This window comes from Gymnodraco acuticeps, unplaced genomic scaffold (genome assembly GCF_902827175.1).
Source record: "Gymnodraco acuticeps unplaced genomic scaffold, fGymAcu1.1, whole genome shotgun sequence".
In the NCBI taxonomy this organism is placed as follows: Eukaryota; Metazoa; Chordata; class Actinopteri; order Perciformes; family Bathydraconidae; genus Gymnodraco; species Gymnodraco acuticeps.
Window position 1 is genome coordinate 8,597,250 of NW_022990238.1, and position 22,133 is coordinate 8,619,382.

General features: G+C 40.2%; 1 protein-coding gene across 1 annotated transcript; it reads right to left on the bottom strand.

Moving 5' to 3' along the window:
• Positions 1-724: 724 nt before the first annotated feature.
• cdk21 (cyclin-dependent kinase 21) lies at positions 725-21,635 on the bottom strand. Its single transcript, XM_034219888.1, has 7 exons — positions 21,406-21,635; positions 17,017-17,149; positions 4,766-4,933; positions 4,447-4,556; positions 4,257-4,307; positions 3,440-3,572; positions 725-802 (listed from the first exon to the last, which is right to left on the bottom strand). Exons 1-7 carry the CDS (start codon positions 21,633-21,635, stop codon positions 725-727), a joined length of 903 nt encoding a protein of 300 aa, XP_034075779.1.
• Between the last annotated feature and the right edge of the window lie 498 nt (positions 21,636-22,133).

Sequence of the window (22,133 nt, forward strand, 5' to 3'; positions counted from 1 at the left end):
GTTTTGGGGATTGTGGACTATGTGAGGACTCATAATGCTGCTGGTTTTTCCCTTTTATTATATACTATGTCAGCAGTGCCCCCATCTGTTCACACTTTGCAGTTGCAAGAGAAAATATGCCTTCTGTTCATCCACATCATTTAAACCTGCTAATATGGCTCTTAAATACTAAAGTGAATATATAAAAAAGTGTAATACTTGCACAGCAGACATACACACGGATGTAACAGTTATTGATGGTGTTGCATTCAAAGGCAGAGACAAGTTTATTTATAGCAATGCTTTTCTAATGAACAGTGTAACTCATGTAGAAAAATATCTTGTAAAACCTTTCAATACAAACATAAATACAGGTGTAATATTACAGAGATAACACCATAAATAAAAAACAAATGACTTTATATGTTTAAACAACATAAACCCATTAACATTGGTTGCTCATAATATGTAGTGTAGTTGGTCATTTGCAACAAAACATCAACACTCATCAACAACAAAGCAGGACTATGTTTTGTGGAATTACAAAGCATACTTAAAATGTAAAACATTTAAAGAACCTAAATACTTTTACATTGTTCATATGAAGGCTGGCCAAATAATAAGTAAATAAAACTGTCCCGGAGCAATCCTTCAAAAGTGTTGCATGCTCTACCAGTAAGGCGTAATGATGCTGGAGAACTGATGTTAAAGCCGACAGTAGAGAAGCAGGAGTTCCATCCTTTCTTCAGTGCTTCATGAAGAAAGGATGAGTCAGGGCTTTGGCAGCGGAGATGCGGCGGCTCGGTCTGAATGCCAAACATTGCTGCAGGTAAGGAGAGGTCACACCTTACAATCCGAAGGTTTATAGTCTCAGTGCTGCTGCTGTAATGCTTTTTAACAACAACAAAAACATATATTTATAATGCCATGAAACACAGATAAGCATGCACACTTTTTAGATCTGTGAAGCTATAATTACCAGCGACGTGCAGTCAGGGGAGGCAGAGCCTCACCTGTCATACTCATAGACTGGCCATACTACAATGTAACGGAAAAACAACTAAAGAAAAACTAAATAGTAATAATAATAAAATGTCTCCACTGATCTGTGTTGTAAATGTGATTTATGTATTGATTCCAATCGCTTTTTATAGTCAAAATCAGCAAATTTGCCGAGCTCCGCTACAACTACGGGTAGCGATGAGAAGTGAGGCAGGGACGAGCTCTGCCTCACGTAAGCCCACAGTAACTTGCTGGAGCGCGGGCACTTATTTTGTGAGCGCTCTCCAGCCAGTTACTGTGGGGTAAGGTGAGGCACAGATGAGCTCTGCCTCACCTCAAAATGCGTCACCTCACAGAAACTGTCTGGAAAGCGGGCACTAAGCGCATGCCTGTTACCATCTCACTGTATGTCACCAATGTAATGTTTGTAGATCCCTTTATTACATTTATCCTCGCCATCCATAGTCTCTAAATAACTTATTTCACGTATATATGATATTTAGGCTCGCCGTACAACGGCAATGAAAAAAGCACCAGGGGAGGCAGCCATAACCTCTGCCGCACTGAAGGGGGCGCACGTGAGCCCACAGGTCCTTGTTGCTACTGTTATTCTACGCAGAGACGGTAGACCGTAGACGCAAACCAGAGCCCTAGAGATACTAATCTCTCTAGGGCTCTGACGCAAACAACAAACTAGACTTTTGAAACTAGAGGAAGATAAGGAGGACTTTTACAAAAAAGTAATAGAGATTGTTGTCCAGAAGGATAGCATGGACTTCATCTTCAAGTCAAGGTAAGACCATATTTGTAATGAAAATTGGATCTTACTAAGAAAGAACAATCCAATATTTAGATTGTGGGTATCCTTTTGTTGAACGGTCTGTTTAAAATGAATCGAAACATCAGACCAAAAAAGCTTTTGAAAATAACAGAATATTTCGATTAAGGTCAGAATATAATCAGTGGCGAACCGTCAGGGCCTTCAAGGTATTCAGAGAATACCCTGGAACACTCAGATAAAACAAACAAAAAATCGATTTAATTATATAAATAAAATGTAATAAAATGTATATAAAATGAATAAATGAGAATCGTATCCGTGTTGTTGATCTGTAATATTACAGTGTTACGTTGATTTGTTTGTCCTTCTCGGACCATGCACTAGCATTTCAGTAGAAAAGAAAGCAACCAATCAGATCTTGTTCTGGGTCTCCAGGTAGAATATCCTTCAACCAAGGTATTCTACATCCTTGATAGAATGCCCTGGCCGTTGCACTGAATGAGAGCGTACGTTTGGACTGACAGTTTGATCAACCAATCATATATTGATTTGTAGCCAATGGGCGTATTCTTTCAGATTTTTCCTCGGTTCCAGGGTGCTCTAGAAGGCCCGCTAGTTAACTGGCTCGAGGCAGAGGATCTAGATGAATGCGACGAAGCAATTCATGCCATTTTATTGTTTTTAACGTTGAAATGACAAGTGCAACAGGTGAAGATGAAGTTGTTGCGGAATTGTTGTGAGTACCCTTTTCAAGACGACAATTCAGTGAAAAGACGGACATTATAATGCCGCGGAGGGGGGGGGGGGGGGGGGGGGGAGGGGCGGCGGGGGGTGGGTGTGTCTACAGAAGGTCCAGTTGTGATGGCCACGGTTCGCCACTGAATATAATATTTGTAAATCTGACTCTGAAAGAGTCAGTGCCTCACCAGCCATGAACCTTACCGCACGTCACTGATAATTACCAACCATTTTCTATTTTTAGCCATGCCAGCAATATGGCTCTAGGGATAGCATCGCCGGTCATTCCACACGGTGCAGACTGAAATATCTCAGCAACTGTTGGATGGATTGAAACTAAGCAGACATTTATGGTTTCAAAGGATGATGCTTACTGGCTTTTGAAAACATCTGACTTTAATTCCGTGTTCCAGACTGAATCTGAGCATTTTCAACCTCCTGCTATAAAGTATCAAGTAATTGTACTGAAACACCAACCAAAGTTGGAGTCGATATTTGTCAAGTAGGATAGAAGAGTTTTTTAAGGATTAAAAAAATATTTTCAGAACATCACTAAGTGTTTTAAATAACATTCTACAATATACGATATCATCGCCTGAAATTTGGACTACACGGTGCTTAAGTACAGCCTCACAGAGCTGCTATCATTTAACCGACTAACGTAGGTTAGTCGGTCAATCTCACAGATATTGACATTGTTTTATTGTAACATGATTAAGAGTGCACAGCAATGATTTATCCATCAGAATTACTCAGAAATGTATGACTATTTTGTCTGTTTATTTTATATATATTTGTTCAAAAGTGCTCTAATACATTCCCATCCAAAATGATTTCAGAATTAACAGAGCCTCTCTCTGCGAGTGCAGGCTATAACTGCTGGTGTTAAATGTGAAGCATGGCAACGTGTCATGGAAACAGAAACACAGATTTTCTCACAGATAGCAGGTCGTTGACGTAGGGGCTGAGGTTGTGCAGCAGCCTGCTGCTGGAGCCTTTTGGCCCCCAGCTGACTGAGTATCGGATGGGGCTGTCCTTGGGCCAGTCGTCCTCGTTGGGCAAACCAATCACCCTAAAACATAGGATAAAAAAGAAAAACTGAGCACATGCTGCCTTTACCAGTGTGTCTGCTATCAAGCCTCTTTTTGAGGTTTATTTTATTAACATTGAAAAGCAAATGTCTCTAAGATCAAGTACTTTGCCGTACTTAGTTCCCAGCACTTAGTACCCCCATGGAACTAAGAGCTGATCGCGTTCACACTGGAATAAGTTCCCTGAGGGAAGATTACGCAAATGAAGCCGATGACGTCACTTATTCTTCTTCTGCTTTGGGTTTACTGGCAGGCCGCAAACAACTTCACGGCGTATACTGCCACCCGAAGTCCCCGGAGTTGGGGACTGGCTTCAGTAGAAGCCTTCCGAGTAAATCGCCAGAACGCCGACACCTCCTCATCACTCCACCGCTCCAATATATTTTTTTGTGTTGCCATAAGTTAGTCTCTCTCCGTTGGTGTGCAGGGCTAATGCTAATAATGCTAATGCCTGCAAATACAATGGCGCCTGCACAATGAATCCAAAAATGGAAGACATTCTTGCTGACATTGAAGTGAATATTGGCATTGTTTTAAATAGCCAAAACGAATCATTTAAAAAGTATGTTTGAGCTAAAATGCCTGTTTTGATAGTAGGAGCATACAACTGTAAATATACTCTTTACAGTCTACAGTACCTAGAGAGATTTAGGAAAAATACTCACTCAAAGATTTTTTGCAGCTGTTGAACCTCTGTGTATCCCTTAAACAGTGGTCTGTGGGAGTGTTAAAGGAACAATGCAAAAGGAAAATAAAACGATATCTCGATTTTTGAAGACTGTGGAGAATGTTTCACATCTTAAATGTTAGTCTCCAGTGCCACATATTTCCCCGAGCCAGACACAGACTCTTTACCTCAGGAGGAAGAGCTCAGCAAAGATGCAGCCAGCGCTCCACATGTCCACTGAGGACATGTAAACAGAGTTCAGCAGCACCTCTGGAGCTCTGTACCAAAGCGTCACCACCTGAACAGAGAGAGGATGCCAAACATAATGAGATGACACAACCGGGGCGGGGGAAGTGACAAAAGAACATATTTCACCTCAGGCTTAGGAACAAACAGAATACAGGGCTATATTGGGGAAAACATGTACTGTAAAACGACAAAGGATAGACTTCTGCAGTTATAATTAGCATAGTACAATAATTTTTCTTCATGTGTTGCCGTACTTACACCTGGAGTGAGAGCGATATTATAGGTGTAGATGCGTGCCAGGCCAAAGTCTGCAATCTTGACTTCTTTGCGGCTGCTGATCAGGATGTTTTCTGGTTTCAGGTCACGGTGCAGCACCATGTGGGTGTGTAGGAAGTCCAATCCTTGCAGCAGCTGCCACATCAAATCCTGTACAGACACACAGCAGCATGGCTTAAGACAGGAGTTCCCAAACTTTGCCATGCCAAGGACCCCCATATAGCATTATCCTCTGGCAGGGACCCCCCTGTTGCAATTTTTTTTTAATGATGTGTACATTATGATGGCAAATGTAAGAAATTAAACATACAGCTTCTTAATAAATATTCTTAATATATTTTTTTATTAATAATTAATAATCAGATATTCTTCTATTAACGGTAAACATTTTTAGTTTTTTATCTTTTGTTTTTCATTCATTACATTCATTGTGTCTTCTGTTACAAATATTCTTAACAAAATATTAAACAGTTATATCAACAGTACATATTTTTGAAGTGATTTCTGTCTTAATAATATAATATTCAACAGTAATATGAACAATAAACATATATTTTGAGCATTTTTTTAAGTTATTTCTGTCTTAATAATATATATATATATAACATTATACATACTATTCAACAGTAATATTAATAGTTAACATGTACAGTATTTTTTGTTTGTTTTGCCATTTATTCATTACATTCAGTGTGACTTCAGTTATAAACAGTCCTTGTCATTTCACTATGTGTCTCTTTGTGTATACCTGTTCCCTCACTAGTGGGAGGGGTGGGCTTGGTGGCTCCTACACAGTTTATCAATCCTAGGTTTTAGGTTTGTCAGTGCCAGACGAATGTCATTGTCCACTTGCAAACGTGCTCTGTGCTTTGTTTTCAATACCTTCAATGTAGAAAAGCCAGACTCGCAGAGGTATGTGGTGGCAAATGGAAGCAGGGATTTAAGAGCTCTCTCAGCCAGTGCAGGATAGTCTTTTTTGACATAGATGTAGTTCATCATCCATTCGTTTAGCAACAAGTGCCTCCCGATGGAGCATGCGGTGTGTTGCTACTACATTTGGGGCCTTCTGCTTTATCAAAGCTCCGCTTTTTTTGCCTGTCATAGCCGCTGCCCCATCTGAGCACACACCCACACAACGAGACCAGTCAAGTCCGTTTGAGATGATGTACTCATCTAAAACTTGGAAAATGTCTCTTTCTGTGGTCCTACCTTCCAGTGCTTTGCAAAATAATATTTCCTCAACAAAGTTGTCTTCTGAAATAAATCTGATGTATGCAAGCAATTCTGTGACATTTGCTACATCCGTGCTCTCATCCAGCTGCAGAGCGAAATATTCGCTAGCTCTCACTTGCTCCAAAAGCTGAGCAGATACGTCTTGAGCCATGTCACCAATCCGTCGGCTCACAGAATTATCTGAGTGGTACTGCATTGATTTTGCTGGCAGCATCCTCACCTAGCATTTCCTGAACAATATCGATGGTAGCTGGTAGAATTAAATCCTCTCCTATTGTGTGCGGTTTCTTTGCACGGGCGATGTGGTATGATGCTAAAAATGATGCCTTCAAGGTCCGCCGGCTTGCTGCTTAAAAGTAGCCGATTGCATCACTAGGTGCTCTTCTTTTCTTTTAAAAAAGTCTTGATTTATTAGCTTCAGCTGGGTGCTTTTGTTTGAAATGTCGATCAAGTTTAGATGGCTTTAGACCAGGGGTGCCCAACCTTTTTTGAACCGAGAGCTACTTTCAAAGTTGCCAGTCTGCCGAGATCTACCAGTCCAAATAGAGAGGCGTAGTTACTGACAGCCTACTACCAGGTAAATACACACTTCTACTCAGGGACGTGCACAGGTATGGGCTAATGTTGCCCGGGCAACGGCCCTTTTGAACTTTTTGGCTGACCTGCCCCTCTGGAGAGCGAAAGTCTTTTCTTTCTGTTGTGGCCGAATAAACATGATAAGCCCTCAATTAGTATTGTAGAGTCTCGCTGCGATAAAACACACCTTGTCAGCGCTGTCATCTGCCCCCAGTCACGTGACTTTGTTTACAATCTGACAGCTGAAAAGCAAAGGAAAGCCCTCCGAGTCCGACCTCATATGGCTATGGTGATCATGTGCCTGCCTGGCTTTGGTGGCCAATCCTTGGGTCAATCTGTCCCCGGAAATGTCCCCGTTTTTAAATATGCTTTTATTGATTTTGAGTTTTCTCATGGCAGTTAGAGTATAGGGGACAACCCAGGGGACTTTACTTTCTCTTGACACCGTCGGTTATTTACAAAAAAAAACACCTAAATATACTTGTTATTGCGTTTGTCTTTCTGTGTCTTTTCATCTGCTCCGTAAACTCCCTCACCGCTCTCTCTCTTTTCTTGATCGCCCTCTCTCACATACGGGAGAACACTTCACTGTCCCGCTTCATTGTAGGATTTCTGCCATGTCTCAACTTAAGTTTGACCATCTCTGTTATTAAGTTATGGAATACTAAATACATAAGTAATTAGATACCTTACCGGCATGTGCTCATAAAGAATGATAAGAATAATGCGTATTGAACTGGTTTAATCAATTAGTGAGTTTATTTAAGGCACAGCAGTTACAATGGTCAAACTACATTAAAACAGAATTGTCCGCATTTTGTCTTTAATAGTTACTAACATTCGATATGTTAATGAGATATGGACCGCAAAACAAAAAAGGTCCCTGGTTTTCATTTTTATAAAAAAAGTTCTTACGTTTTCGGGGGGGGAGGCCCTTTTTCTAGTTTAGAGCAATAGCCCCTCCAAATGTCTGTGCACGTCCCTGCTTCTACTTGTATAAAACTGACCTTTGTACGATTAATACTTCATAAAATACTGCAGATCCTTTATCTTACCTCTTTCTAATCTACACACATACAAGTATTTAACTGAAGTTACACAACAGTGTTGTTGATACAGAGTTGGAGTTTATTCACACGTCACATACTACAGTGGTAATGTTTTCAAGAAACATTGAACAGTGCTGCCACATATGACACAGGGAAAAAAGAAAAGACACTGAACCCTTTCTTTGCCATTATATAAAAATAGTGTTGCTACAAAAATATAAATTAGGCTTACTAATAAGACAACTCAGATCTGAAGCTACACAGGAATCTGCTGCCAAAGTGCAATAAAAAAGACAAAATTAATAGAATCAAACACTTTTTTTGTTGCATTTTAGTAGAGTATAAAAAGAAATGCCTTTAAAATAGGATGCAAGCAATACTAGTTTCTTAACCTGAATTGATAATAGACTATAATCAATTTAAGTTTGCATTCTTATACCATTTTGTACAATAATTATAATGAATAAGTTCAAACAAACTAAAACTTACAGCTGATTAATAACGGTATCTAACTTGAGTTTTTATTATATCAAAAACCTGTTGAAATGCTACTGTTATTTTTACTGTCCCCAAAAAGCGCGTCGGCAGCCTCCAGGAAAGCTTCTTTCACAACTTCGCTGTCTTTGAAAGACTTCATGACACGATAAGATGCTATGGTAGCAGCCTTGCTCTTGTTGTTGGGCCTGGTGAAAATGGACTGCTGTGCATTTAGCTGTCCTTTCAGGCCCCTCCCCTTTTGGGAGCGTAGGGCAGAATTAGGAGGGAATTCCATCTCGTAGCGTTTGTGCACTGTTTTGAAATGCCGCTCCTAAATTACCATTCTTCGATAAAGCCACGCTCGCATTGCAGATGAGACAGATGGACTTTGAATTGGAATAGATACAGAAATAATCATCCTCCCACTCGGAGTGAAAATTATATATTTTGGGCTTTTTTGCTTCTGCCATAATTGCGGTCTTGTGTGTGCGGACTGTCACTCCTGTGGTTGACACGGACAATGTCAGCGAAATAGTGCCCACTGCCCTGCCCACCAGCCACGCCCCGACACATGGGGTCACGCCGGCCAATCACAAAGCTTTGATGCGTTCAAGTGCATTATTCTGGCACAGGAAAATTATGTTATAGGACATTAACGATAAAACTGAATATTGTTGTTCTATTTTTAGACACATCCCGCGATCGACCGGTCGATCGCGATCGACTGGTTGGGCACCCCTGCTTTAGACACTCGTTGGCGAGGATCTCGAGGCAGAGAACACATTTAGGTACATCACGGCCGTTCTTACTTGCCGCGGTAAAACCAAACTTTATGTATGATGGCTCATACCTCCGAGTTTTAGACGGCCAGGTATTCCGTGGCTGTGAATCTTTTGCAGCGGGGACATCTTCATTCTGATCGTCAGATAGTGTTTTTCTTTTAAGATATTTGTCCATTTGATCCTTTAGCAGGAGGTAGCTAGCTAGTGTTCACACAGCAACTCAGTTACACTCTCAGTAGCGACAGCTCGATTCTGATTGGCTTGAAGGGCGGTCGTGTTGTTTAATTTTTTTTAAATATATTAAACAATTGGGCATCAAAGGACACATAGATTGATAGATATGCAATTATTAATAACATCTAAAAAAACATATATTACATTTTTTTTTTTACCCCCTTTTTTCCCTTTCCCTCAAAATTTCCGCGACCCCCCTGGCGGCCCCAACTTTGAAAAACCCTGGCTTAAGAGATGTGTCTGAATCATAGACTGTATATATAAATGGACGTAGGGTCCGTGACGTCACCCATAGGATTCTGCAGAGTTGCAGAGAAGCCCTTAGTAGGCGGAGTCGGCCACTAACAGCTCGACAGTGACGTGAGAGTTCAACTCCCGCCTACTCCAAATAAGGGCAAAGAGGCAGAGCCGAGGCGGGACCTGCTGCCACCGAGCTGGAAGTTCCAGAGCTAGCTGAAGCTACCAAGCTAAGCTAACATGCTCCCCATCTGCACACTGCCATGGCATTTTACGTTTCTAAGGTAAGCGGACATGAAACTATTCAGCAAAACTATAAATAATAATCTAAGTTATTGAGTTTTTAGCATAATACTTCAGAATCTTAAAATCCCTTAACGTTTGTATGCAATTGTGCTCAACAGTCAACTTTATGTTTCTTATTGTCTAAAGCATTTATTATTTTCATTTTTCCCCTCTCATATTCAGTGTGGACGGATTGAGACAGCGTGGTGTCCAGAGAGCAGCAGAGACTTCAGGGAGAAACCTCCGTGTGATGGACGTCCTGTCTGTTGGTTTGGAGAGGACTGAGGGTATTTCCTCTGTGAGGAGGACCAGGCCTGATGGAGGAGCCCATGCTGGGCATAGCTGATACCAACTGCACAGGCCTAGTCTGTCACGTTATTTGACTAAATGTGTTTGCTTATACATTTAATAGGTTTACACCTTCTGTCCATATGTGCTTTTTATTTAAAACATTTGATTAACTTTTGGTTCACATTTCAATAAATTGTATTTGCACTCCTTTTGTCCATTATTCTTACTGAAAATGTTAGATTACACATTCACATCTGACTGAAGATTGGCCCCATTTATTTGTGAAGTTGCAAACTCTGCGGTACAAGGCACAGGTGATGTGAAGCTCATAAAGTGAGGCAAATAGAAATAATCAGCTGATGGAGTGCAGATGTGGAAATAGCTGCATTCGATCAGCTGACTGTGTTTTCACAATAAAAGTAGTTTCTAAGTGAATGTCCTGTACTGGTCTTAAAATCTCATAACATCAGCTTTTAATGTTCCTCTTGGATGTTCTTCTTGACCCTCAGAGAAGGAGAACATGTCGTGTATTTCAGGCATGTCCTTTCCTAACAAAAATGACAGGAAACATAAAACATATTATTGCAGAACAAGTGTGTTATTTATGAAAGCGGTGTGTTTGTGTGTTTAGGGGCTGTAGATATAATTATTTTGTAATTGTAATGTTTTTTTTTTTATTTCAACTGAGCTACAAAGACAATCAGATTATGAATGAACAGTATGAAGTTCATCAACATTGAAATATATGTTATTATCAAAATAATATTTAACTGTTATCAAAACGTAGTGCAACTGTAGAAGCTTGCTCTGTTGTCTCACTGAAAGAATAACTTTTACCACGTTTTTTACAGACAGTATTGAGAGATAAATAGTAGCAGTTCTCACTATGTGTTAAATATCTTTGCCTTCAATACATTAAATTAGAAAGCTGACAAAGTCATATTGCATGTTAACATCTAAATGTGACTTTTTGCATGGAAAAAACCCTCAACTTCACTGATGTGTAGGTGATCTAGTATTTAGTATTGTTTAATGGAATGTATATCAGTGTATTCAAGTCAATACTTCATTCATTTAAACCAATATCTTTCTTGATTCTTTGTACAGTATGAAAAAAAAAGAGTCTTTGTACCTGTGCTGAAGTTCATTGCTGTGAGGAGTCCAGTTCTGTCTCTCACTCTCTGGTCCAGCCTGCCTGCATCACCTGGACACCTTAAACAAACAGATATATATATTTAAAGAACCATCTGTACAAACAATATAACTTATTCTCTTCTGTTGAACATGTTGGATTGTGTATTGTCCGAGTCAGGGTCCTTTTTATTTTACTGTAACTTTGGAAGTTGTGTTACCAATGCTTACTGTTTATTTGATACCCATTTGGTAATGCAATTAATAAAAACAACAAGGTTTGGGTTCGTTCTTCAGATGACTGTGACGTTAACGTGTAAGCTCGATAATGAACTCCAGCTCAACCAACCATATTGTAATATCTAAGTAATCATCTTGAAATATGACATTAATAATTGTAATATACACACATCATATTCTGAGGTTGATTTCACATACACTACTTCGACATTAGCTTGTCTACATACTTGAGCATAGCCAATTTAAATTAACCTTAGCAATGCATACAGTTCCTACCTACATAATAAAATATCTCTAAGTTACAAAGATGTAACCTTATTTTATCAACCTCAAACAGAAGCCGTTTGTTCAACAGTAGTATCCCACTTAACGCTTAACACTTGTCTATTTCGTTTAACCTTTATATATACAGTCTATGATTTTAAATTGGAGGCTACGATTAGCATTGTTAGCACCAATGTAGCTACCACTAGCTTACATGCTAACCCAAGCCTTACCATTCATTACGTAGCTGATTAAAATCATTAACACGTAAATAAAGCACTCAAATTTCACTTACCACATTCATGCACCGTCTGTTTTAACCGCAGAGCGAGTCACAATAGTCCGATATATAAGCATGAAGAACAAACAGCCACGGCCGGCTTCAAGTTGTGTTTCCTGGATGAGCTGAGCAGGCAGAGTCCCTGTAGCTTCACGGAGCAGGTAGCAGAGAGACAAGAAGCTAGCAGCAGCAGTCACTTAACAGAGCCGTCACTCAATGTGACCACGCCCTAATTTATGAACACACTTTAAGACCTAATATAAATAAAAGGGTTAGAAAACAATTCACTCAGATTCATAATCATGAAGGTGGAATCTAACTATATCCAGGGTTCTTACACCTTTTCCAAAGTCAAATTCAAGCACTTTTCAAGCATTTTCAAGGTGCATTTTCCAGCTTTTCAAAGCAGCTTACAGCTGTTGTAAATTACATATTTATATACACATACTCAAATGATTATTTCCCTACCTCACATTAAATCAGATGTTCTTTATGCTATAAACAACCAAATGTGTGCTTCGTGATAGCATTCTACACAAGGATGAAAAATTAAAGAAAAGAAAACTAAGTTTAATATTTCAAAAGGAGTGACCTGTACGTAGACTGGGCCTCCCATATAACCTGTCTGAGCCAATATAAAACAATCAGCCAAATAATTTTTCAATACATTATTGATTACTATTTTTGAGGTAATTTTATGTTGGAAGTGAACATAAGTCAGAGGTAAATGGTGTACTTTTCCTCCACTACATGTATTTAATACCTTTAGTTACTTCACAGATGTGGATGAATGATGTGAAATATAATCAAGTGTTAAATCAGACTTTAGTTCCACCTGGAGTAAATCCACAAGGTAATTTTGACTACTCAAGACACCTGACTTATACATCTTCAAAGGAAGACTGTGTTCATTCTACAATTACATGGGATTAAAGCAAAATGTAGTTTTACTTGTATAATACTTCAATTTTATATAAAAGACAGTTTGTTTTCATCTGTTTTCAAATAAACAAAGTATTGGCTTTCAGAATATTAAACTTGTTTCGGCAAATTCAGATGATAAATACAACTTTGAAGCTTGTAACGGCATAATTACAAGCAGAGAACGGACTAATGTAACGTCACAGCAAGCATAACAACAGCCGGTGTTTCTTATGAGTGTTTCCCCGGTACACAAACGCAAAAATACACACACACTCGCGAGCTTCCCCCAGACCAGTAATACAAACGAAAATGTGTCTTCGGGTCAATGTGACTGATTTCGATAGAGCAAGTTACATTTGGTTTAGGTACGAAACATACTACCAGTAGAAATACATTGCTTTCAAAATCGCTCTGTGTCGAATCAATAGATTATATTTCGTGACTATAACACGAAATGCCGTGAGTGCTTCATCCTCTGAACACTAGTGATGGGAATTCCGGCTCTTCTTGGTGAGCCGGATCATTTGGCTCGGCTCACCAAGAAGAGCCGGCTCTTTCGGCTCCCAAACGGCTCTTCAGTTTACCACATATTATACATTTTAATTCAATCAAATGTAGCCCTGTTTTGACTAATGATTTATATGTGTATACATATATCACTTAAATTATTCAATACATCCTTTGTACTGAAGTATTCAAAAGTAAAAATTACATGTTTAATATAAATGATTTGCTGTGGCCAATTGTTTTCATTGCATTTACAGACCCATGTAACTCTCTGATACCACCCAATGAATGCATTGACTTGCTTGTAGAACCACGCTACACAAAACAAATAGCAACACCTATAAAAACTATTTAAAAGAAAAGGGGCTACTGTATCGACCTATATAAAGTATATAAATATTTTTTTTTTTATATAAAAAAATATAGAAGACTATATAGACCAAAAAGATCCTGCATTTTAGCCATGCCTGATTTCGCTCTATTTGCTCTTTCCAGCGCTGTTTTTGCAGGGGGCTGATTCTGTGAGCTGCAGCTGACCACGCCCCCCTGCAGGAGAGGGGAGCGTGCTTTGAGATCAGCTGCTGGGCTGTCAGAAGAGGGGGAGCAAAAGAGATCTCCGTCCTCCGTGTTTTATTCTTATAGAAGTAAGAAGAGAAGTAATGGGGCAGAAACCCTCCTTTTTACGCAGCGGCCCAGACATAGACATCAAACGGCGACACATATTCAGTTGCCAGTTACTTTGGCATTAGGGCAGGGATATCTAGATACTTTCCAAGGTTTGACATAATGAATTGTGCTACTTTTAAAGCAAGCAACGATGTTTTCAAATCTGTAATCAAAAAGCTCCTCAAAAACACTATCGAAGCAGTTCCTGCCGTTGCTATGTTAGTTCACTTCAAACAGTAACAACGGACTACTTTTCTTAGCGGATGCATGTCAATTTAAATCAATACATAAAACTATTTTTTAAATCAATAAAATCATTTTCTAAATCCATAAAATCATTTCAATTAATATTGGGAGTCATGTCGTTACTTTGTTGAGAATGTGGCCGTGTAATAAGCGGGATAAGGTGCACATTGCATAATGTGCCTTCAAGCCGATCTAGATCCCTCCTCAAAAAAAACAAAAAACCGGCTCGTTTATCCCCTGCAAGTATTATTATCCCTCAATAGAGTTCGCTATTCAGCTAGCAAACGTTAGCTTAAACAAACGTAACATGCAACGTTAGCCTAATCTAAAATGCTCTACTACGGCGTACCTTTCATGTGGCTCGTCAGCGCAGACTCTCGCATCGTTATGTTTGCAAACTTTGCAGGAGGCTACTTGTGGGCTTGACCCTCGTCTTAGCCATGGCTTGTATTTGTCTTCTGCTAGCCAACGCTCGTTGAAACGGCAACCTCCTGGCACACAGTCATCTATCACTCTCATCAGAATGCCCAGGTCACACGTAACACAAACACTTGCAGGTCGCGCGCATAGCGCGGGAAGGCCGCAGCGGAGCTGTTTTATGTAAAAGCAAAGCAATTATTTTCTTTTAATCTAAAAAGCGAACTATTCAGTCAGACAGCAATTTATTGTAAAAGTAAAGCATTTACATTTTCAAGCACTTTATCTCAATTTCAAGCACCATTCCCAAAATTCAAGCACTTTCCCAACCTTGAAAACACCACGTCAAATTTCAAGCATTTTCAAGGATTTCAAGCACCCGTACGAACCCTGTATATCGATAATAAAATGTATGGAGCCAGGGGTAGAAACATGTTTTTTTCTGCTGTAAATTGGGCATTTTAACATGGGGGTCTATGGAAATTGCTCCTTTCTGCAGCCATCGCCTATCGGCCAATATATGAACTGCAGTGTGTGGCACTTCCGTATTGGCGTCCCGGCTCTACCCCACAGTTTGCCGCTTGGTCTGAATGCATACATCTCCGTATCTCAAATGTATTTCCCATAATTTGTTCACTTGTGCACTCAGGGGATTATCATTAACTTGTGAAGTCAGGGTGTTTTATAAAACCAGCATGTTTAGCTTATGTTAACATTGAAGTCGTCATCCGTTATTGGTAAGTACTTCACTCTGGGATTGGGTGGAAATTGGAATTTCTGGGCTAACTTCTGCTTTTTCAGGTTGTCAGGTGTTTTATGTAGGGATGCACCGAATATTCGGCCACCGAAAATTATCGGCCGAAAATGGTTAAAAAGGGTTTTAGCACCGAAAAAATATCACCGAATGTCAGAACAGGCTTACGTTGGTAACCTAACGTGTTGTTGTGATGACGTAATAAAGACGCGGCGACCATGCTCGCGGCTGGCTCACAGAGGGGGGGGGGGGGGGGGGAGACATTGACCTTTGTCATCGAGATTGCCCTGAGCCTTTAACAAATCGTATTAAATAATCTGATGACAGACTGTAAACAGAATAGCTGAAATTTTAACAAACTAAATAACTCAGTTACCTCTAATCATTAACCCATGTTTGTATCATGTAGTTAACTCCGTGTGTTGCTGCTAGCATACATAACACCTGACGTGGAAACGTTACTCGTGGATGGGGCTACAGAGCTGCTAGAAAGACGGTCGAACCCGGTACATTCCTCCGTCTGCATGCGGTGCACTTTTGCTAAATGTTTAGACAAATTGCTCGTGCTTACATGCTAAACTCTTATTGCACTTATGGTAACAAGTATTCTCCACATCGAGACGGGTAAAGTTTAACCACACCTCGGAGCGCGTTCTCTCCGCCATCTCCGCAGTGTGCTCCGCTGCATGTAGCAGCTGCGTGTGTGTAAACTGCCCCGCCCCCTCGCACACAGACGGGGGAGAGAGATTTCGTCTGATCGAAAATACATCATAGACGCATTTGTTGTCTTTGCATATTAGAAACGAGTTGGCGACACTAAGACTGCGATATAATGTTTTTTAGCAATAATACATGACATATATAAATGTACTGTATGCATTCAAAAGTGCTGAATAAATGTTTTATGGACCCATAATAGTGATTATTATTTAAGTTAAGTTTTGCCATAATCATGTCTATTTCCATAATCAGGTAGCTGAACAACATTGGTAAAAAATGTATACATTATATATATATATTTCTATTAATCATTTTCGGCCTTTCGGCATTCGGTTTTCGGCCAACTGTTTCCTATTTTCGGTATCGGTTTCGGCCAATCATTTCCCATTCGGTGCACCCCTAGTTTTATGTTTATGTTGGTAAAACAGGGAATGCCAGTTGTGCAAGTTAACAAGGAACACCTGAACACACCAATAGCTTTCTTCCCTGAGGCACGGGCTGAAAAGGTATAGTTGTGCTAGATCCTGAACAAACATATATCCCTACGTTGTTGCACAGTGTGTAAGTGTGTTCAGCAGAATTTGATCATGGTTGATGGAAGTAACTTCTTGATATATTTGACCAGAAGAATCATTGGAGTATACCTTCCACAAATGCAATTTAGCTACACAAAAGAGAGAATTAATCTTTACAGGTGGCCCAAATCTAGGGAAGAAGATGGTGGGAAAATGTTAATCTTGTGTTTTAGTGTAGGGCTTGTTTTTTTTCCCTATTTTCCACCAGATTGAGCCATTATCTTATGTGTATTATGTTAATTCTGTTTTAACTAGGTTGTTGCTGCTGTTCTCTAGCATTGCAGTAATGCACAATATTTTTAAACATGTGGCTATACAATGCTAAGACAGGTGGTGAGTTGACACCTTAATACAGTCATGGCTCAGTCCAGAAGCAGGAACTTTGGAGAGGTAGGAGGAAAGGTCCTGGTCGATGTATTCCAGCACCAGAGTAAGATCCAGGCTCCTGCCCACTGGGATGGCAGATGCATCCAAAAGCCTGGGCATATAAATGAACAGGGGATTACACATTTAACAACAGCAGCAACAGCAGCAGCAGCAACAACAACAACAACAACAACAACAACAACAACAACAACAACAACAACAACAACAACAACAACAACAACAACAACAACAACAACAACAACAGAAAGGCAATGCTTGTGATTATAACCTATACTATTTGGTCTAGATTGCATGTGTTTAAATGTTGACCCTTCTGTAATTACTTTCTTTTTTTGGAAGAAAAGTATTTGATTGTTGTAGTTCCTGAATGTGGAGCCACATATTCTTTTTAAATTATTTAAACTTATACTATATATACTAATACTACTTATTATCATTGTAACCGTTTGATATAAATGCACCATGAGGGTTGCTATTCATTTTGCAAAGTCAACAAAAGAGTTATATTCTCTAATTGAGATGCCATACAATACTGGTTTCAAGTACAATACTGGGTACAAATATATAACATCACATTATATTATATAAGCATATCATATGTTTTCTATGTGTGTCCGATAAATGTAGAGAACAACATATTTTACTCTGACATGTAGAGGTGTATACCAAGCGGCAAACTCTGGGGAACAGCCGGGACGCCAATACGGAAGTGCCACACACTGCAGTTCATACATGGGCCGCTAGGGACTGGCTGCAGAAAGGAGCAATTTCCATAGACCCCCATGTTAAAATGCCCAACTTTACAGCAGAAAAAAACATGTTTCTACCCATGGATGCAATAAATATTATTATCGATATAGTTAGATTCCACCTTCATGATTATGAATCGGTGAGTGAATTGTTTTCTAACAAAACCCTTTTATTTATATTAGGTCTTAAAGTTTTTGCATAAATTAGGGCGTGGTCTCTTTGATGGACATGGACATGCCTCACTGTCAGCTAACAGCAACTTGTCCACTCTGCTAGGCTACAACGTTAGTTAGTCATAGTACTGTACTTGACCCTTTAGCTTTAGCCGTGTTCGTGGTGATTGTGCCTTTTAGGGAATATTGTTACAAATACCAGACAATTAAATTAAAATGATAATATTATACATGTTAACCCCGTTCGCAGGTGTTTGTGTGCTTGGTAGCTTAGCTTGTTACTTATTAGCCAGCTAAGGATGTAACCCTTTATACATACGTATATACATTTTAGTTAATGAATCAGCCTTGTGTAAGACTTGTATAGTCTATGGCTATGACACCCATAATGCTAAACGGGAGCAAATGTTAATAGGGGACCCAATTATCCCAGTGGTGGCCGCCCGCCGGAGCTAACTGAGCCGCAGGGGGCTAGCTCCAGCCGGCGTCCCGGAGCTAGCCCACTGCGGCTCCGTTAGGTCCGGGCGGTGGAGTCCGTCGTTATAACTGGAGATCAAGGAATGCAGAGAAACGCAGACTTGGTTCGCCTGCTGTAGTATTAGCTATATAAATTATGTTGAATAAGGCTTATTAAGCTGAACATCTCCACAGTTGTTCTGCTATGTATCGGTACTTATTTTCTTAACGTGTGAATGACAAGCATTAAGAATAACAAAATATAGCTAATTCTCTTGCAGATTGTCTCATTTGATTATGAATGTAACGTTTATATAGGGGAACTACACTGTTAGCAGTAACTTGGTATGCATGTATTTCATGTTAGCTTAGCTTCTTAGCCTGAGCTAGCTCTGTTTACTTCCAGTTCGGAGGCAGCAGGTCCCGCCTCGGCTCCGCCTCTTTGCCCTTATTTGGAGCAGGCGGGAGTTGAACTCTGACGTCGCTGTCAAGCTGTTAGTGGCCGACTCCGCCTATTAGGGCTTCTCGGCAACTCTGCAGAATCCTATGGGTGACGTCACGGACACTACGTCCATTTATATACAGTCTATGGTGTATACCAGGGGCCAACACGGTGCCCGCGGGCACTTAGTCGCCCGCAGGGGCAACGTGAGTCGCCCGCGGGGCATGTTCTAAAAATAGCTCGCCAAGCAAATTCCATCCATCCATCCATCTTCTCCCGCTTATCCGTGGTCGGGTCGCGGGGGTAGCAGTTCCAGCAGAGAGCCCCAAACTTTCTTTTCCCTGGCGACATCAACCAGCCAAGCAAATTCAAAATGTATAAAATACACAAAACAAAAAAGAAAATGTAATTAAAAATATCTACCCTATGCATAAACGAAACCTAAATCATAGCGAACTCTATCTACTTACTACAGCTCCATATCTATCTAACACCCCTCCTTCGGGTGACCAGGTCCCAACAAACCAAATGTGGGACAAGGAGTATGTTTGTGTGGGACACCCTCTCAACAGCACCCCCGCCCCCCCCCCCCCCTCTGTTTAATTTGGTTTATTCAACAGCATCCAATAAACAATGACAGAAAGTGAGGTCAAAATGCAGTAATAATTTAGTATCTTAATAAAGAATAGTAAACTAAGGCTAACCAAGGCAGCAGGCATTATTCACTTCAAGTGTTTAGAAATGCATCTTCCTAATTCAACTAGTGTATTACCTGTAAAAGTAGGCACAACATAAATTAATAGATAAAATAAAACCATAAGTACAAATGAAACCTGTCCAGGAGGGAACAAAAACATAATACATAAAATAAAATAGCTTTCAGTTTTGTCCATCACAGCAACAACAGGTGGGCCCCAAATGTTTACGTCGTATTCACCGCCATGTGAAATAGAAAAATTACTCTTGCAAAGATTGCAAAAAATTCTCTGAGAGTCGCCCTGCACTGGCTTCACCCACGGGTAAGTGTCTTCCCAGTCTTTGTTGTATGTGCATCTTCTTTTCTCCTTAGTTTCAGTTTCCTCCATTTTCCATAACCTGCTGCCTCGCCTGCGTTATTGACTGACTTTCGTTGTTGTTGTTTGGCGGGGGGGGGGGGTGTGTGAGTGAGTTACTCTCATTGGTTAACACTTGACCAGCACCCGTCGTGTATTACAGTTTGATTGACAGCAAACACACCCCGTGATGATAGCCTTCCCTGCTTTCTCAACAGCCATTGGATAAATCTGATTTTAAAGAAAAGCGTTTTAGCCAATCAAAATGAAATATGTGGAACATCGTCTCAATTTGCGGGACGCACCAAAAGTCGTGAAAATGCTGTGCAGTCCCGCGCAAAGCGGGACATCTGGTCACCCCCCACCCCCACAATGAATATCGACCAATCACGTTCTTGCTTGATTTGCGGGACCAGCGTTGCAGTCGGGAAGAAAAGCAATGTGGAGCGGCAGCTCACCGCTTCATAAGGAGTGTGAGTGTGACCGTGATTTTCCTTCTGGCAGAATCTACACAACACATCAGCCCCATTGAACAGCCTATCGTGTTAGCCTATACAGCACATGAGGCGTTATGAGCGTAATCTCCACTGGGGACAGGGGGGACATGTCCCCTGCTCTTTTCAAACTCCCGTTTGTGTCCCCCCTCTTTACAAATATGTTTTTTTATTTTTTTAACGCAAGCCGTCATCGCCACGGAGGAGCGAGATGGAGAGAGAGAGAGAGAGAGAGAGAGAGAGAGAGAGAGAGAGAGAGAGAGAGAGAGAGAGAGAGAGAGAGAGCACACCTTTATCTATTTAATATAGATAAAGTAAGAAATCATTCTAATGTGTACTATAGGACAGTAACAAAAACAAAAAAACAGTTTAAAAGGGGAGTGATTAGTAAAATATTCATAAATAAAAAGAAAGAATGCTAACTAGGTAACATAAGATAAAAATAAACCAGTTTAAATGATTTGTTATTGGTTGTGATCATATTCTAAAGATGTTTGGATTATTGAAAAGTATACAGCTCCCTTTCATCTGAGTGTTGAGAGCTGTATCCATAAATTCATGTTGTGCTCAAAGTGCACCAGATTGATGCTTTTAACTTCAACATTTAAAAAAACATCTTCCCGGGGGAGCATGCCCCCGGACCCTCCTAGAGGACGTGAGGGCCACCCCCAAATAAAGCAGGTTAAAATAATTAAATTGCATACATTTTTCTTTTAGTAAACACTGAAAACGGGTCCCACAGACCCAAACAGCACACAAAGGTAAGCATATAATAATGTTAATGTGCTAAATATATACACTACAAAAAACAAAAAAAAGAGGAGTAAAAGTAGCCCCCGACTTGTTTTATTTTTTGAAAGTAGCCCTCACCCTAAAAAAGGTTGGTGACCCCTGGTGTATACGCACACAATACAAATACTCAAGTAAAGTGTAAGTCAGTCTAAACTGTATTTAGCATTGTATGCCAAACATAAACTTACTTGACTATGTTGGGATGGTTGAAGTGCTTCATTTGACGCAGCAGCGCAACCTCGCGGATCATGAAGGCAGGGATCCCGATCTCGAACGTGTCCCCGCGGATGTTGAACTTCTTCACCGCCAGGAAGCGCTGCTTCTCCCCCAGCTCTCTGGCTTTATACACCTTACCGTAGGCGCCTTCTCCAACTTCTGCCAGGAGCTCGTAGCACAAAGGCTTGGTGCGGATGTCCATGGCCTTTCAGATGCAGTATAAATAAACCTAAACTTTCTAAATAAATGTCTATTAAAAGGATCAAAAAAGTTAAACATGTTGCATTTAGCTTAGCTGCTCGCAACACGTTTTTCAAGTCATAGTAAGCTAGCTAACTTAACTCGTCTCTGAATAAAAGTGAGGTTTGCAAGTTAGCTAGCAGGTCAAATGTTTATAGACACCACGGCAGCGAACCACAAGTAAAAACAATATCAATTATATACAAACAAGCTTTTAATGTCGCTTGTTGGTACAATATCTGATGCTTTTACCTTTTCTCAGACTGCTGACCGCTCCCCTCCATGTGGCCGCCTGCAGGGAAATGTCGATGCACATATGCTGCATGCAGCATTAGAAACGTTATTAGAAATTCACCCAATCAGATGGCTCAAAATGTACATTTTGTTAAGGCCACTTCCTACACGTGCTCCCTACATGCTGCGTTCACCTTCACTGCACATTAATAACAAATACACTTAA

Bases quoted from the DNA above. Each gene is read 5' to 3' on its own strand.
- cdk21 (XM_034219888.1), bottom strand. From the start codon at position 21,635: ATGGACATCCGCACCAAGCCTTTGTGCTACGAGCTCCTGGCAGAAGTT. The intron at 17,150-21,405 runs GTAAGTTTATGT...TTATATGCCCAG, and splicing joins AACCATCCCAACATAGTCAA to GCTTTTGGATGCATCTGCCA. The intron at 803-3,439 runs GTGAGAAAATCT...CCTTACCTGCAG, and splicing joins ACGTCAACGACCTGCTATCT to CAATGTTTGGCATTCAGACC.